This window comes from Phocoena sinus, chromosome 17 (assembly GCF_008692025.1).
Source record: "Phocoena sinus isolate mPhoSin1 chromosome 17, mPhoSin1.pri, whole genome shotgun sequence".
NCBI lineage: Eukaryota > Metazoa > Chordata > Mammalia > Artiodactyla > Phocoenidae > Phocoena > Phocoena sinus.
The window spans coordinates 28,701,956-28,718,704 of NC_045779.1; the positions used below are offsets into that span (position 1 = coordinate 28,701,956).

Consider the following 16,749-nt stretch of genomic DNA (forward strand, 5'->3'; position numbering starts at 1 on the left):
CTTAGTTTTCAAGCCTCATTCCCTTGTTTCCTAACTATTGGGAACTTATAGTGTCTTCCTCAAAAGACTGTTGTGAGGATCTAAAGGGAAAATGCGGGTAAACGTCTGGGCTAAGACCCTGGCCTGTGGTAAGTCCTTAATAAATAGCAGCAGAATTCTTTTTGTGGCTCTTATCATTGTCATTATTGCGCTGTATTGTCCTTGCAGTCACCGCCACCACGACCATCCCCGCCCTCCTCACTTCTCCAGCCGGTTCCTCACCTCCCAGCCGGGCGGCTCCAGGCCTGGGTGGCTCATTCATTCCCTGGAGGGCCCGCTGGGCAACACTTGCCTCTCTAGGATGACCGCTTCTCAGAAGGCAGGAAAGCCCCTCTGGAAGCCCTTCTCTCTTTCTTTCTCTCCTCCCTCTCCATCTCCCCGCCTTCCTATCAAGCACTATCTCTTTCCCGAGTTCAAACAGTGAGAGGACTCGCACCGCAGGACTCAGCCCGGCTCCGAGCGCCCCCTCACTCCCAGCCCCTTCGTCCTCCCTTCTCGGGCGCCTTCCCTGCCCGCCACTGCCCCCTGGCGGACGAGGCCGAGAGCGCCCTGGCCCCGGGGTTCAAGGGCTCTCCCGGCCCCCCGCGGCCCCCGCCCTAAGCTGGGCCCCCGCCAGCCCCACGCAAGCTCGCTCGCCCGGCCCGCTCCCTCCTTCTGCTCGCTGCCCCGCCACTTCTTCTGCCTGCCACCCCTAGGTACCATGGCGAGGTTCAGCTGGGGATACGGCGAGCACAATGGTGAGCGCCTTCCGCGGATGGGAGGGGTGAGAGAGGGGGCTCTGCGCCGGGGACGGCCGAGGGGGACCGCCCGCTTCCCGGAGTCCGCCGACCGCACTCTGCCAATCCACACTTGGCGAGAAACTTTTCGGTTTGTCTTTTGAATGAGCAGCGCTCCCCGGAGCCACACGCAGGAAGCGGAGGGAAGGCATAGTCCTGCGTGGACAGGGAAAGCATCTCGGAGGCTGTTGATAGTGGGGGTGAGTTGACGTGCGTTAGCCCTGTCACGATACCCCAGACCCCGAAATCTTCAGATATGTCCCCTCGCTTTCATTTGAAAAGCCGAAAACTTTCTCTAGTAGTAACTACTTATCAATCAAAGGCACCGAGTTTAGAAATCTGAGGACATATTTCAATGAATAGAGGACAAGTTTGCTTTCAGTCTTCTAAGCTCATTATCTCTACGGGGAAACAAATCATGGAAAATATTTGAAAATATACTTAAGAAACTTTAATGACTTGAATTGCAACATTGAAGATTTACGTTGCCTTCTTGTCAACCAATGTACCGCAACTTTCTTAATAGCTAGCTGTTAGCTGTAAAATATTTCCACAGCAACTTGCAGTTGGTTGACTGGTACTGCTGGTTTTACCAAGATTTTAGGTTCTTTCTTAGAAATGAAGTTATATTTTAAGCTACGTCTGCAGTCTGCATGCTTTCTCCTTCTCCTTCTACACATCCTTTCAGAGACTGAGGAATTAGCAAAGGATCATTGACATTGTAACACGTTGGTAAAAATGTGTTTATTGATGGAACCAACAGGAATAATAAGATGTATACTTTTCTTCTTGTATATCCTAAATTATCAAAAGTAACCCATTTTTCTTGTTTTTGTATTAAACTGAACTGATGATTTTCAAATAACCATTACTTGAAATGTTTGCAAAGTGACACCACGAAAGCCTTACAGTGAATCACTGTCAAAATTAGGTCTGAGAATAATGATAGTAATAATAATAATACTTTCTTGGATTAACATGCATATTATTCAGCAGTACTGTATAGTTAATTTTATAGAAAGCTTACTTTCACAAAGAAACAGAAAAGTTTCATTTCTAATTGTAGTCTTTTTGAGGCTATGACTAACTTGCCAGTTAAAAAATGGCAGCAGGTGAAAGTTAGAGTTTTAATAATGAAAGGTATAATTTAGGTGGATTTCTCTTTGAGACTGCAATTATAATCTTACATTTTGCTAATTTTCAATTTATGTTTGGGGAAAAAACCTACAAAACAAATTTCTTTTAATATCCCTCTCTGCTGGAATAATTTCTGTTATTGTTATTTAATAGTCACTGGGTGTTAACAGTGCCCTCACTATGATTAGGAAGGAGAAGCGTATTTTCAATCAATGAGTATTGATTACTCTTTAATATGTTCAAAAATATTGGCTCCAATGAAGTGCATCTGAAATTTTAAAAATCCATCTTAGAAATATGTGAAGGAGGTTAAGAGGTACAAACTTCCAGTTACAAAATAAATGAATCACAAGGATGAAATGTACAGTGTGGGGAATAAAGTTATGTAAGCTTTTTACCTAAAGTAAAAAGTTATGTAATGTCTTTGTATTGTGACAGATGGTAAGTAGACTTATCATGGTGATCATTTTGAAGTGTATAAAAATATTGAATCACTGTGTTGTGCACTAGGTACTAACATAGGTAAATTATGCTTCAAAAACAAACAAACAAAACTAGAGAAGAAGAGATCAGGTTTATGATTACCAGAGTGGGTGGGAAGGGGGAATTGGATGAAAGTGGTCAAAAGGTACACACTTCCAGTTATAAAATAAATAAGTACTAGGGATTTAATGCACAACATGTTACATATAATAAACACGGCTGTATGTTATATATAAAAGTTGTCAAGAGAGTAAATCCTAAGAGTTCTCATCACAGGGAAAAAATATTTTTTCTATTTCTTTGATTTTGTATCTATATGAGATGATTGATGTTAACTAAACTTATTGTGGTAATCATATCATGGGGTATGTAAGTCACATCATTATGCTGTACACCTTAAACTTACATAGTGCTGTATGTCAATTATATCTCAATAAAATTGGAGAAAACCGAAGAAACAAATGAAAAATTGAAAACATAAAAAAAAATTCATCTTAGAAAAGCCATTAACAAGGAGTGATTTTGTATTTTGGCTAAGAATTGTAGGACCATTCCCTGCTTTTAGATTCAATAGCTTTCTGAGGACCACACCTTTAAGTAGATCAACTTTGGCAAAATCCTATTGGAAATGTGTTGTATCCTGACTGGGCAAGTTTTGTTGCTTGCCAGTTTAGACTGGCAAGAGCAGTGAATGAGCAGACAAAAGGAAACTTTAGCTGGGAATAGTAGCAGTGATAAAATGGAACATCAAGAAGTGAGGCACTGGAAGTGGTTACCTTCACAAACAGCTTACAACTTCTTCCACAAACCTTTGACAATTTTATTAGTTTAGTTTAGGAAATGTGACAATCACTGAAAACTACCTATCTCTATGGATATTCAGAAAGTTCCTGAATCAATGGAAGAACTTCTGTATATCTCTATAACTGTGTTTAAATGGGTTTAACGTTGCACGTAAAAGGCAAGGGAAAGGAACCTACCATCATGGTTAATAGATAATATTGACTAATGCAAAGTGCTATTATTTTTATCTTATTTTGGCTTGCCTCTGCTTTTAAAAATAGTTCTGGTTATAAAGGACTGGAAATAGGAGCATAAAGGAATTAAGAGGAGAAAGATGCTCTTTCCTGATTGGAAAAAAGTTAATATGACATATGTGTTGCATACTTGAAATCCGATTCTCATTAGGTTAACTCATACTTGTGGGCAGTGAAATAGAACATTTTTTTCACATGAAAAAAGGACGAGATTGTATACAAAAAGAGTGTTAGAAAGGTAAATGAAAGGTAAATGAAAGTACTTAGTAAATAAGGAAATGCAATGCCTTTTCTGTAATAAGATGTAACGAAGGACTTTTGATGTTCAAGTTGCTTTCAAGTCCAAAGTGTATGATTCATAAGAGAACAATTTCTAAGTTATGTGTGTGGTTATGTATTCATGCTATGACTTTTTTGTACCTGAAGCATATGTAAAGGAAAGAATTTATGCTTTCTCTTTTGCAAAGAAGAAGAGTGATAAGGAGCGTTAGATTTAGAGATTGAAGCTGTTGATAATTATGATATATTTGCATTTCTTGAAATTTCATTCTAAATCTTATCTTTAAAAAATATTTGTTGTTGTTAGTAACAAATGCTTAATTCATTGTCATGCTGTGTCATCTTAGTTAGTACTTGACTTTTAGAGAAAGCAAGTTAGTTGGTTAGTGGAGTAGGGAAAAGCTTAGTCAGCAGCCATGCTCTACAGACCTGGTGGAGGTGGTGTAAATTACAGGCAGAGTAGAGGAGGAAATAAGAACCTCTAACCTGTAAAGTCTGTAGACTGGCTTGGAGCTTACTTGAAGCTGCAACCTGGCTGTTGATTTTGAGAGGCAGAACTTGAATGAGTCTCCCAGAGAAGTGAGAGTAGACAAGGGAATTGTCAGTTTATTGCTTCACCTCAATTTATCAAACATGTGTTCAATTTGGGAACTTGATGCGATTTTGACTTTGTGAATGAGGACCAGGATGCCAATTGTACCTTGTATTGGAATTCAAATGTAATATTGGCAAAACAACCCTGGAAGGACCTTCTGAAACACAGAAAGAGAGAAATAAATTGTTGCCTGACTCTACTGCAGAAAACCAACAATATTACATTTCCTGACATGGTGCAGTCATTTTATGTGTGAAAAATTTACATATTTCCTTAGTTTGCCTGTTGCACATTCACAGGAAATTGAGCTGAGAACTGGGTGATATGTGAAGATACAGTGAGTGATAGAAGTGGGGAGAGCATTTTAAAGAACTACACCCTTTTTAGCTACACAGCTTTCTCAGCTCTGTTAGTTCTTTCAGCCCATAAACCTGACCTGTGGAGCTCTCACAGCTCATTCTTGGAGCTGAGACTGAATCCCATTGTTTTCAATGATGAATTGTAGTGTTGCTTTTAGTTCAGTAGAAGGCATTTGTGAAGTACTTTTAACATGCTCTTTTGTCTACAAGGGTGAGTTTAATTCTGAAGATGAATTAAGGCAAACCAGGAAGTTTCCATACCTATAATAAAAGCAGTTGGTCTTGTGAAACAAAACAAAACAATTAGATGTTAAAGTGCTGAGGGTAAAGATCGTATTTTATTAATCTTTGTATTTTCTTCAATGTCAAGTACAGTGCATTGCACTCAACAAGTATTTGCTGAATGAAATAACTTATTCAGTCCTTTTCTTTTGGTCCTATATGTTAAAGGTCCTATTCATTGGAATGAATTTTTCCCTATTGCTGATGGAGATCAACAATCTCCAATTGAGATTAAAACCAAAGAAGTGAAATATGATTCTTCCCTCCGACCTCTTAGTATCAAGTACGACACAAGCTCAGCTAAAATCATCAGTAATAGCGGCCATTCCTTCAATGTTGACTTTGATGACACAGAGGACAAATCAGGTTGGCTTTTCATTTTTTTTTCTTGGTTGGGGTGAGGAGCTTGGTTGATTGGATGGCACATTCTTATCTTTCATATTTGAACTACCTATGCACTGTGTGTTCCTTATTAGTACTTTGCTAGAACTTAGAGTAAAAGTTTTGTTTGATTAGTTCATGGAATAATGTCTTTCACACGGTGAATAAATAATAGACCAACCAAAAAAAAAAACTAGTTTATTTGTTAATTTAAAAACTGAGCGAAGTAGAAAAGAGCATTTCCTTTTAAAATGAACATTTAATCCTTATTTAAGTATACCTCCTGCCCAAAGAGTAGATGATATCAAGTTTATAAGTAAGATTAAAGAGAAGATCAGAGAGAATCATATTTTGGAACACTTTTTAAGGCTTCCGACAAATTATTTTTATCTTAAGTCTAATATTAGGATAATGCTATACTTTATTAATGAAAAATAAATTTTAAGAATCCTTAATTGGAAGAAAGTGTTCACTTATTCATTAAGCTCAGATTTAGTTTAGTAATAATATCTTGTGTTTATGTAGTGCTACATTGTTAGCAAAAATTATAAGCCCATTACATTTCTTCCTCATATTTGTTAAATTCATAAACGTGATTCGCTTTCATCAGAGCAATTTAAAAGATGCATAAGGAAAGATGAACACATGGTACTTTTCCAACTTTTGGGTGGGTGGAGAAGTAACCTCACTTTTTACATATATTAAATTGTCTTTCCTTCAGGCCCTCAGTTTTATGAATCTGTATTAATAGATATGGTTGATGTGATAGTACATTATAAAAGTAGTCCGAGGTTTCTAAGTACAAAGTTTATACCACCCATAATGGTAGTTTGATACTGTTTATGATCTCTCAAACGAAAAATTGAGGCTATCCATTCCTACTTTTAGAATAAGAAATGATTAGATTGTACTTCATCTAAAACTTTCTCATAAAAAACCTTAGTCATAAAAAATTCTTACTTTAATTTGCTCAGTGATGATCCTGGTCTTCTCTCTCTCTCTCTCTCTCTCCCTCTCTCTTCCTCTCATTTTCCCTCTACTTTGGGTTAATCAGTGGAATTAGTTTGTCTGTGTTTCCAGGTTTGACGCTGTGTCTGTGATGGGTAGTGTGTGCCCTCTCCCATAAGCAAAGGTCTCATTTCTATCTAGATCACAATGAAATTATCAGAGTTAATTGAAAATATCCATAAAGTACTTAGTATTCCTCTGAGACAGAAGCTACATATATATAGGTCATGATTCTCGTTCTTCTGTCTCAAGATAAATGAAGAGAATGTTTCATGGTAATTTGGGGGATTAAATTAATTAAAACGTAGAAACCGCCATGGCTAAAATAAATTGTTGCTGGTTTTTCTTTTTCTTTGGTACAAACTATAAAAAACACAAGGATACTTCTGTAACAAGCCATTTTAACTTGAGTAAAACAGTCTCCATTTTATAAAGAAGCCATTCTTACCAAGGTTAACTCTCAATCCCACCAGTCAAGAGACCACAGGTGTGAAACCGTCCTCATGGTCCTGGCAGGGCTTCTTTGGCTGGGCAGCTGCACAACCAGTGGTTAACCTGTGGGGAGCCACTCCTCAAAATTTTAATAGTCCTCTAAAAAGCTACAGGTAGATGTGAAATTCACACAGGAAGAAATTCATTAGAGACAACTCTCCAATTGGCTGTAGCAGACAAGGGTGTTCTCCCCCTAGCTTCTGGTTTTTCGGAACACAGACAAGGTCCCCCCTCTCTGGGAATCACACCTGACTGGCCCCGTCACCCCTCCTGTGGCATCCCAGGCCTGTCCTCTTACAGAACTTCCCACATTGCATTGTGACTGCCAGTTGGTTCTTTCCACTCAGCTAAAGGCTCCCTGTGAGCAACAGCTGTGTCTTACTCATTTACCTAGCCTGGTGCCTGGCACACAGAGGGTACTCAATAAACGTATGTTTCAGTTAAAAGCATTTTTTTGGTATGATGTTTCTTGGAGGATATAGACAACACCATGGTATGGCATTAGGGTACAGAATGCATTAGTATATGTAGGTGAAGTCCCGATAGAATTACAAACCACCAGAAATTAATTAATATTTACCATTTGACACCTAAATAGTTTGAACATTGGTGGATTATTCATTGTTTGAACATTTAATTTTTAAAAGCTGTGGTACTAATTTTTAAGTTTTAATAAATGAAATAGTTCCTGGCATATAGTAAATACTCAATAACTACTAATAACTAGTGATAAAAATAATAATAATGGTCTGTGTCCCTTCTGTGGATAAGATATGTTGTGCTGAAATTTTAAAAATATGTCAAAAGGAAGGAAGCAGCTTTCTTGCTAAGAAAGGCCTACTAAGAATGCTAGTAACTTGATGGATTCAGTGACTGTTCTTTAATTTTCATCTCTAAAAATTGTCAATTTCTCAGTTATAATCCTGTTATCTAGTTCTAGGTAACTGCCTGAAGTTAACCAAATGTACAAGATCTTAAATTATATATTAAAAAAGAAAAAAAACAGAAAAAGATGGGGGGTAAGCATACCTTAGTTGTGTGATCCACGCCCCCCCCTCCCCGAGCCAAGATATACAGGAAACTAAATTGTCAATCTGTGACAATGATGTATTATAAAACTTTATTATAATTATGTTTCCTTCTATAAGTTTCTTGAGGATAGGGATGGCCTTGCTCATTGTGTACTTAGTATTGAACACAGTTGCTGACCCATTATAAGCTCTTAAGAATTGTTGAATGAATGAGTGATCAGAGAGTAACTTGGTGTGCGCATGCTCAGAGCAAAGGAAGCCAGAAGGCAGACTAATGAAGACTGTCCTGGCTCTGAAAAGAATTCAAGCCCCAGTAGCTAGGACCATTCCTATCTTCGTTCTCTCTTTCTCTCTCTCTCTCACTATAATCCTGGCAGATCTGTGTTCTTTGTTCTTTTCCTAGATTCCAAGCAAAATATAGATGTGCTGTTCATTTAGTTTTACTTCAGAGAACTCTTTACCATACAGTGATCAGTCCATGACTTTTATTAGATTCACAAGTCCTAAGACTATGCGCTTTAGTGATGCTCAGGTCACTTCAGTAGCATCCTTACAAACTGAAGTTTGTGGGGGAGTGTTTCTACAGGTGAGGTCTCTTTCTTACTTTATGTTAGTAACATTTATTGCTCCGGGAACTGTCCTAGGCATTGGGTATACAAGAGAATGAGATCAGTTCTGCCTTAAAGGAGTGTGTATCCTAGTGAGATAGACAGTAAATGCATGAACAGACAAGGGTTTTTCTTTCTAAATGAATTTTTTTCTGATTTTGTTTTGCCAGCCTTGCTTTTCATTTTAGGCAGCTGACTACAGTGTAGTTTCAGAAAGTGAGTAGAGTAAGCAAATTACTAACAATTAAAAAAAAAGTTAAGTTCAATAGAGTAATGCATATGTTCCTAGTTGGTCTTTGCAGCATATAGCAAATGACAGATATCCTTTTACTAAGTTATTAAAATTTTCTCAGACTTTAAAATTAACTCTGTTTTCTTGATCTCTGTAGATCTCTTATATGAAAGTTTTATTTGGAATAGACTTTTTAAAAAAATCTTAATGGAGGGATACGTGAAGTATTATATATATATATATATATATATATATATATGCTAAGTGTGATTTTGGAGAAATAATTACTAGTTTTCAAACATAAGATGGAAACAATATATATTTATTCATCTAGGTTGGAAAGTAAGATGAAGAATTTGACTCTTTAAAACACTAAATCATCCTCATTAAAAAATAATTTTTGTCATCATTATTCATGTTATATCATAGTTTAGCTGTTTAGTTGTTTTATTATAGACCATCTCAACGTTGGCGATTAACCTTGGTATTTTGACTCATTTTTTCCCACTCTGTGTTTCTTTGGTAGAGCACTGCTCCAGGAGAATGGTCTTCATGATTAGACATTTGATCATAGTCCCAGGTTGGATATTTTAGTTAAAACACTCCAAGTCCAGATATGTAAAGAGTAAGGCAATCTCTGTTGCTTAACTAAGCAGAGCTGTGCTAATCTGGCTTTAAACCCTGGATTCAGAGCAGGCTTTCCAGAGATCAACCAGTACTCTTGGATGTTTCCCTAATAATGTGTGTGTCTTTTGGTATCACTTTCTTTCTCCTGAGCCAGCTTGTTTGCATCTTCTCCCAAAGTCAATTCCACATTGATCACTCAAGCTCTCTAAGCTGCTTTTTATCTGTGAAGGAATGACTTCACGGTTCAGCTCAGGTCTTATTATGCAATAGCGAGGGAAAAAGAGACACTAGAGCTGTTGATTTCTTTTTGTTTGGAATGTCACTGCATCCATGCTATATGGAGCCAGGGAAATGAGCCTTTTAAATTAATTTATCTGTGAATCATCTTTGAAACTGTTTGTTTAAATACAAATCAAATATTTTATTCATTCATTCATCAAATATTTATTGTGCATCTCCTCTGTGATGGTTACTATGCTAGGTGATGGGATGGGTACAACAGAGACCCGAGCAGATGGTCTCTGCCCTCGTGAACATTGTTCCGTGGGAGAAGAAACAGTACAATTTTCTGTTTGTGACAGAGTAACAGAAGAGCAAGCCCTAGAGTCTGGTGTAAGTGGTTCTCCCTTCTCTTTTATTTTTCAGAGAGCTCTGAACATAGCTATCTTTATTTATTGTAAAGAAATCTGGATGCAAATGAATCTAAAGGAAGCCCCAACCATTCAACCTTACAAAAGATTTTATTATATACGCTCCCATTTTTTTTTCCTTAGGCAGTTTCAGGAATTGTAGAAGTTAAAGAACATCCAGTCCAATCTCCTAATTAAACAAACAATCACAAATATAGACAAGAGAGCTGAAGCCCATAGAGGCTTAAATGAGTTTTGAAAGGTGGCATAGTTTAGTAGCCAAGCTGGGACTATTCCCACATCTGCTGATTCCAACTACTATACCAACTCTTAATTACTGATGTTCAACTTCAGCCGAGTCAAACCAAGTAAGGGAGAAATGAATTCAGTTGTACTGGTTAATACAGATGGCAGTCTGGATCATTCTTTCTCCTACAGTATAGCTCAAAGAGGAGTGTGCCTTAGTCAAATGTATTATCTTGTCTTTGTTGTTGTTGTTTGTAGAAAACTGCATGCGATACCTCTTAACATCTTTTGCTTCTTATATAAGGTGCATCATTCTTGACAAATTTTGAGATATATATATATATATATATATATATATATATATATATCTTCTGAAGAGGAGGGTAATTTAAATCAAACTATTGTTAAAGGCTGCACCATACCAATAAAACACTTAATCCTGTTGGAATGTCAATGAGAGATTAGCAGTGCTTTTGATGTAATCAGCATGCGATGTTTCCACATCTTCACATATCCTTTAAAACATGCTCAATAAAGATTAATTGGGAGGAGACAGTTTAGGACTATGTTTTCTACTAAAAATCTTTTCTGTATACTTAATATATGATTCTATTGCCACGGTTTTAGAGATCATATGTGTTGAGGCAAAGTACTAAAATATACTCTGCCAAAGTGACAAAGATATGATGGATTATTTTAAAAGTGTTAATTTTGTCCTGTATTTCATGTTTCCCCAAGAAGATAGAATTCAAGTATAAAAGACATGCTTACTTTGCCAGTTTTTGTAGTAATCATAACAGCAATAAAATAGTAATAATAGCTAACGTGTCCAGCATGCTGACTTTCTGCCAGGCAGTGATAAGTACTTTGTGTTCAATTTTTCTTCTGTTTTTACAACAGCATCAGGAGGAGGTAACATTACTCTCTGGAGGTTATAGACAGGAGAGCTGAGGTTTCAAAGTTAAAGGATTTGTGCAAGATGACACAGTTAGTAAATAAGGCGTGAGCCCCAGGACTCCTAACGCTGAAGCCTGTTCTCTGACCGTATTGCTAGGCTGCTCTACCGTGTTCAAGATGGAGCTCTTAGCACATCACATTTTTATTTAGAGAGGCTGACATTCTCCATTAAACAGAGCAATTCTTTACCTCTACAAACTCCCAGTTTCTGCTACTTTTAACCAGTGTGTCTGTTTTGATTTACAAGATATTCCATAAAAACCTGTATTGTGGACTCTTTAACCTTTTAAAATGTTTGTTTTTACTCCTCATATATTTAAAAGTTGTATTCCTGTCAGCCATCTGAATGACATTTATAAAAAATTCCTTGAAGGACATGGAGATGTTGAGTGATCCAGGGAGATGCTGTGGGTTGTGACAGGATGTGTAATTTTTTTTTTCTTGCTGACAATTTAAAATGTATTGATGTTTAGTTCTGCGTGGGGGTCCTCTCACCGGAAGCTACAGGTTACGACAGTTTCACCTTCACTGGGGGTCCACCGATGATCACGGCTCTGAACACGTGGTGGACGGCATGAGATATGCCGCAGAGGTGAGCCATCAGACTTGTATTCATCATTCAGAGTTTTTCTATGTGATGGGATTTTGGGGACACAGAAGACAACTCTCCTTATGCCAGATTAGGTGTCTCAGTGGCTGAAATCGCTTTATTCTGTCAGCATGAGAGTTTATCAACATGAGAGCCACACGTTTGGCCCTTCTGAGTCAGAGATTAAGGTTTTTGTGCCATTTTAGAAATGAATAAACTGGAGACTTAGAGAGACTTAACTTATCCAGCTAGGAAGCAGTTGAGATGTCTTGAAACCCAGGTCTGTCCAATACCAATTACAAACTCTGTTGATTTCCTGAAAAGCCAGTGAGAAGGGAGAGAAAGAAACATTTGGTTTAGGCCCAACTGTGTACACATTTGGTCCAGACACAAATATATACTAAGATCACGTAAAGTCCATATAATAGAGTTAATAGTAAGTGGCCAAGTTCCTCGTAGGGAAAAAAAGTAAAGTCACAAACTTTCCTAAGCTCTACATTACCTCTACAACCCCAGGTATTAAAATGGAGTCTCTGTTAATTATTCAGGTCATTGGTAAAGCAGAATAGGATGAAGTGTTCATTGACTTGTTTTTTTTCCATTGGGGAGTGAACTTCTTTTCCTTATAATCATATTCATTAATAATATTCTACTTTTTCTAATCCTCTGGTTAAAGGACAAAGCATAATATACTTCAAGCTTTAAAACAGTTAAATATTGGGCTTCCCTGGTGGCGCAGTGGTTGAGAGTCCGCCTGCCGATGCAGGGGATATGGTGTGGAGCGGCTGGGCCCGTGAGCCATGGCCACTGAGCCTGTGCGTCCGGAGCCTGTGCTCCGCAATGGGAGAGGCCACAACAGTGACAGGCCCGCGTACCGCCAAAAAAAAAATACAGTTAAATATTGCTAACACCCAGCTTTACCATGAGATGAAAGTGAATTATTGTGTGATTCAACCAAAGCTACTTATGTGAAAATATATAATGTGGCTTGTGAGTCGCCTAGGCAAGACAGAACAAATGTTACCAGGCAAGTACAGTTTTTCTTCATTTTTCTTGTGATTACTGACCTGTGAAGTTGAGACACTCTTTTATAGCCCTGCTGTTCAGAGAGATTCAGCAAACAGACTTCTTTCCAGTTTTATTTTTCTGTTGACTTATACATCTGCTCTCTGAGACTATCAACCAAAACGTCCTTTTTGCCTACTAAAACACTTTTGCTTGAGGCCAAGTGCTTAGGGTATGGGACCTGCACTTTCCTTGGGGTGGAAGAATAAAATCTACAACCAAAGTGGACAAAAGATGCCAAGAATGTACAAAGCAGAACTCCTGAATCTGTACAGTGTCTCAGTTTATATCACCTACTGAATAGTTTTCATGTTTGCTTTCTAAAGTTTTGTGTTCTAAATTTGACATGTTCTAACTTTCAAAAGCTTTGTGCAGATTAAGAGCTGGCTTTGGATCACTGAACTGTAATTTTCCTAAGCCGCTTAGGAAAATTGGTCACATTGCTTTATGTTTACACCTTCTAACTTCATAAACTTCAAAGTATACTCTCAGAGAGGTTGACTCTGAGTTGGCAAGTGGTTTCCTGGAAAGGGCCCTCATATATCCTGAAATTAGTCAGAGGCTCAGAGTCCTTACTTGCAGAGCAAGGGCCATCTTTGTAGGTTTTCCTTCTTGAAGAAGATGAAGCTTTGACTGGAATTTCACACTGTTCTTTAATGTATGTTTAAGGCTATTTATTTCATTTGTTCATGCATGCATGCATTCATTCATTCTTTTAAGAGTTCATTGAGATCCTAGCATGTCCCCCATCTTGGCCCATCTTACTCGTGCTCATCCTGAAGGGAGTGCTGGGAAGGAGGAGGGATGGGTCAGGAAACACTTCCTCATGGAAAAGGCTTTACCCAAACCTGAAGCAGGAGCAGGAGTGAGCCAGGCAAAGGGGAGAGCGCCTGCATAGACTCATGTGTGAGTACTGGGGCTGGGGAAGAGTATAACATCTTCTCACATATTTGAAGAACAGAATGGCCAGTGTGATTAGAGCACGAAGTAAAAAGGGGAGAGTTGTCAGGGGTAAAGTTGGGAGGCTAGAGGCATCTCATCTTACTAAGGTAAGTCACGTGAGTATTGCAAACTTTATTCTTAGTGCAACAAGAAGCCACTGATTGACTTTGAATCAGGAAGTGATCATATACATTTAAAAATATCATTCAAACTATAGTTTGAGAATAAATTGGGTTGAAGCAGGAGTGGATAAAGGGAACCAGTCAGGAGGCTTTCGGGAATGTTCCAGGTAATAGGACATAGTGCAGCTGGAGAGCTGGCTGGCTGGAAGTGCCACTTTAGTGGGGTGATTGGTGATTACTTGGGGTTGAGGGTGAGGGAGGGAAGGAGTCAGTGTTTCTGGCTTGAGATAGGAATGTAACTGGAAGAAGAGGAAGTCTGGGTCAGACCTCAGGGTTGATGGGTGTTCAAGGTTGACAATAAACAAATAAATAAATTGGATGTGGTAAGTTCTTTGATAGGAACAATGCCACATGATCTGGTAGAGTAACTGGGTGCTTAAGAAAGGCCTCTTTGAGATGATCAGTGGATTGAGACTGAATGACCAGAAGAAGCCACTCTGAGGAAATCTAGGGAGATCTTTCTGGTAAGTGGGAACAGTGGGTCCAGGTGCTCTCAGGAAGAAATGAGGTTGGCATGTTCTAGAAGACAAAGACATTGGCTTCCAGGATTGGAGTTAATGAGAGAGGAGATATTATTAGCCATGTTCCAGAGAGGCCTGCAGGGGCCATACCAAGTTGGGCTTTGGGGGGCTTGGTGAGCAGTTTGGAGTTTATCTTCATGTAGCAGGACAAAGACAATGGAAGGTTTCGAGCAGGGCAATGGCATGTTCTGCTTTATATTTTATAAAGTATAGCTAGCTGCTCCGTGGCTAAGAGTTTGGGCAAACATTGAAGAAGCAGGGAGACAAACTAGAAGGCTATGAACGTGTTCACGTGAGCAATGATGGTGATTTGTACTATGGGGTGGTGGAGATGAAGAGAGCTAGACGAATCCATATGTTTGGGGGGTAAAATCCATGGGATTTGCCAAGGAGAAGGATGTCAAGATTGAAGGAAGGAAAAAGAGGAATCTAGAAGCACTCTTAAGATTTTGGCTTGAGCAACCAAGAGAATGGTTGTGCTATTTGCTGAGATGGGAAAGTCCAGGGAGGAGCAGGCTGCAGACAGGAATGAACTGTCTGTTTGGACATGTTAAGTTGGAGAGACAACTATAGATATTCTAGTCTCGTGTTCAAATAGGCTACTGGATACAAACCTGGAGTTTAAAGAAGAGGTCAGGGTGGGAGATGGAGGTATTTGGGAGTCATTTGCGTTGGGTTTCAGGTTCAAAAGGATTCCTTTGTGCTTGGCTATCATAAGTGATTCCTAGGGGTTGTTTAGTTTTTCCAGCTACTTTTGTACCTAACTTCAGGACTATCATCAAGTTGTGTCCTCTTAAAAAATAAAAATATGGGGCTTCCCTGGTGGTGCAGTGGTTGAGAGTCCGCCTGCCGATGCGGGGGACACGGGTTCGTGCCCCGGTCCGGGAAGATCCCACATGCTGTGGAGCGGCTGGGCCCATGAGCCATGGCCGCTGAGCCTGTGCATCTGGAGCCTGTGCTCCGCAACGTGAAAGGCCACAACAGTGAGAGGCCCGCGTACCACAAAACAACAACAACAACAACAAAACACCCACCCACATTTAAAGCTGTAACCTATAAAAATTTAATTTGGAGCCTAATCTAATGATTACAGATATTAAAGTAATCTAATTCATGAAAGACTTTACCCCGAGAGTCACCTATCTACAAAAAGTAGGCTAATAGTTCACTGCATATTTGGAAATTTATCTGATTACAATTTATGCCAAATACATAATGAGTGTATTAAATATGTAGTTGATAGTAAAATTACAATTTCAACATCAATGAGCACATTTTATGAAGCAATAGTATGCAATTTAAAAATACTAAAGTTGAAAAATACTATTCTTTAGAAATTGCTTTCCAGTAGGGAAGAATCTTATTTCCCTTTTTTTTTTTATTTTTGCGGTACGCGGGCCTCTCACAGCCGTGGCCTCTCCTGTTGCGGAGTAGAGGCTCCGGACGCGCAGGCTCAGTCAGTGGCCATGGCTCCCGGGCCCAGCTGCTCCGCGGCATGTGGGATCTTCCACGAACCCGTGTCCCCTGCATCGGCAGGCGGATTCCCAACCACTGCGCCACCAGGGAAGCCCTTATTTCCATTTTTACAGTGGCTACTATAACTTCCTGTCATTCAGTTCAAATCACTGTGGCTGTCACTGTTAGAAAATGTGAGTTTGTTGTTTGTTTGAGTTTTAGTTCAAATACAAATGCTAATAAAGCTGATATCAGTGGCTCTGAAGATACTGCTGCCAGTTAAGCAAAGTGTGTGGCAGAGAGAAGGACTTGTTTTTTTAAAAAAAACAAAACATTTTTCTTGCTTTAGTCTCCTATAATATTTCAAACAATTGTTTTTAACCAGTGGAAGGATATACAGATAGATTCATGTCTCTTTAGTTACACATTCATTTTCTAATCCGTTGGAGTTGTGAACATAAAGAGGGCATTTCACATCTTTCTATCTCTTTGGTGTCATCTCTTACAAAGTGAATTACGTTGGCAAGGAGCCACTTAAAACAACTTCAGCATACTTTCCTACCTCTCCCTTACAGTGGAACATCCTCTGTCTCATGTGAACCACATGAATTTTGTTTCGTCATCCAATGTTTTCAGGCTTTGTGCCTCTCCCAGCTATCTGACATCAACATAGAACATGGCACCAGAAGAATCCGCTTCTGTATTTTCCATCTAGATATGCCACAGTCTTCCTTGATTGTTCGTGAATGGTGCACTACTTTATAGTTTTATAGTTCCCAGTTTATGGTAACTCTTAT

The 16,749-nt window shown here is 38.9% G+C and overlaps 1 protein-coding gene across 1 annotated transcript in view; it reads left to right on the plus strand.

Moving 5' to 3' along the window:
* Positions 1 to 667: 667 nt before the first annotated feature.
* The window catches only part of CA13 (carbonic anhydrase 13), a 31,134-nt gene continuing 15,052 nt past the window's right edge, over positions 668 to 16,749 (plus strand). Inside the window, exons 1-3 of the mRNA XM_032610597.1 lie at positions 668 to 776; positions 5,156 to 5,353; positions 11,672 to 11,790. Of these exons, the coding sequence (XP_032466488.1) occupies positions 740 to 776; positions 5,156 to 5,353; positions 11,672 to 11,790 (354 nt within the window). The 5' untranslated portion in view covers positions 668 to 739. The remainder of the gene's footprint in view (positions 777 to 5,155; positions 5,354 to 11,671; positions 11,791 to 16,749) is intronic.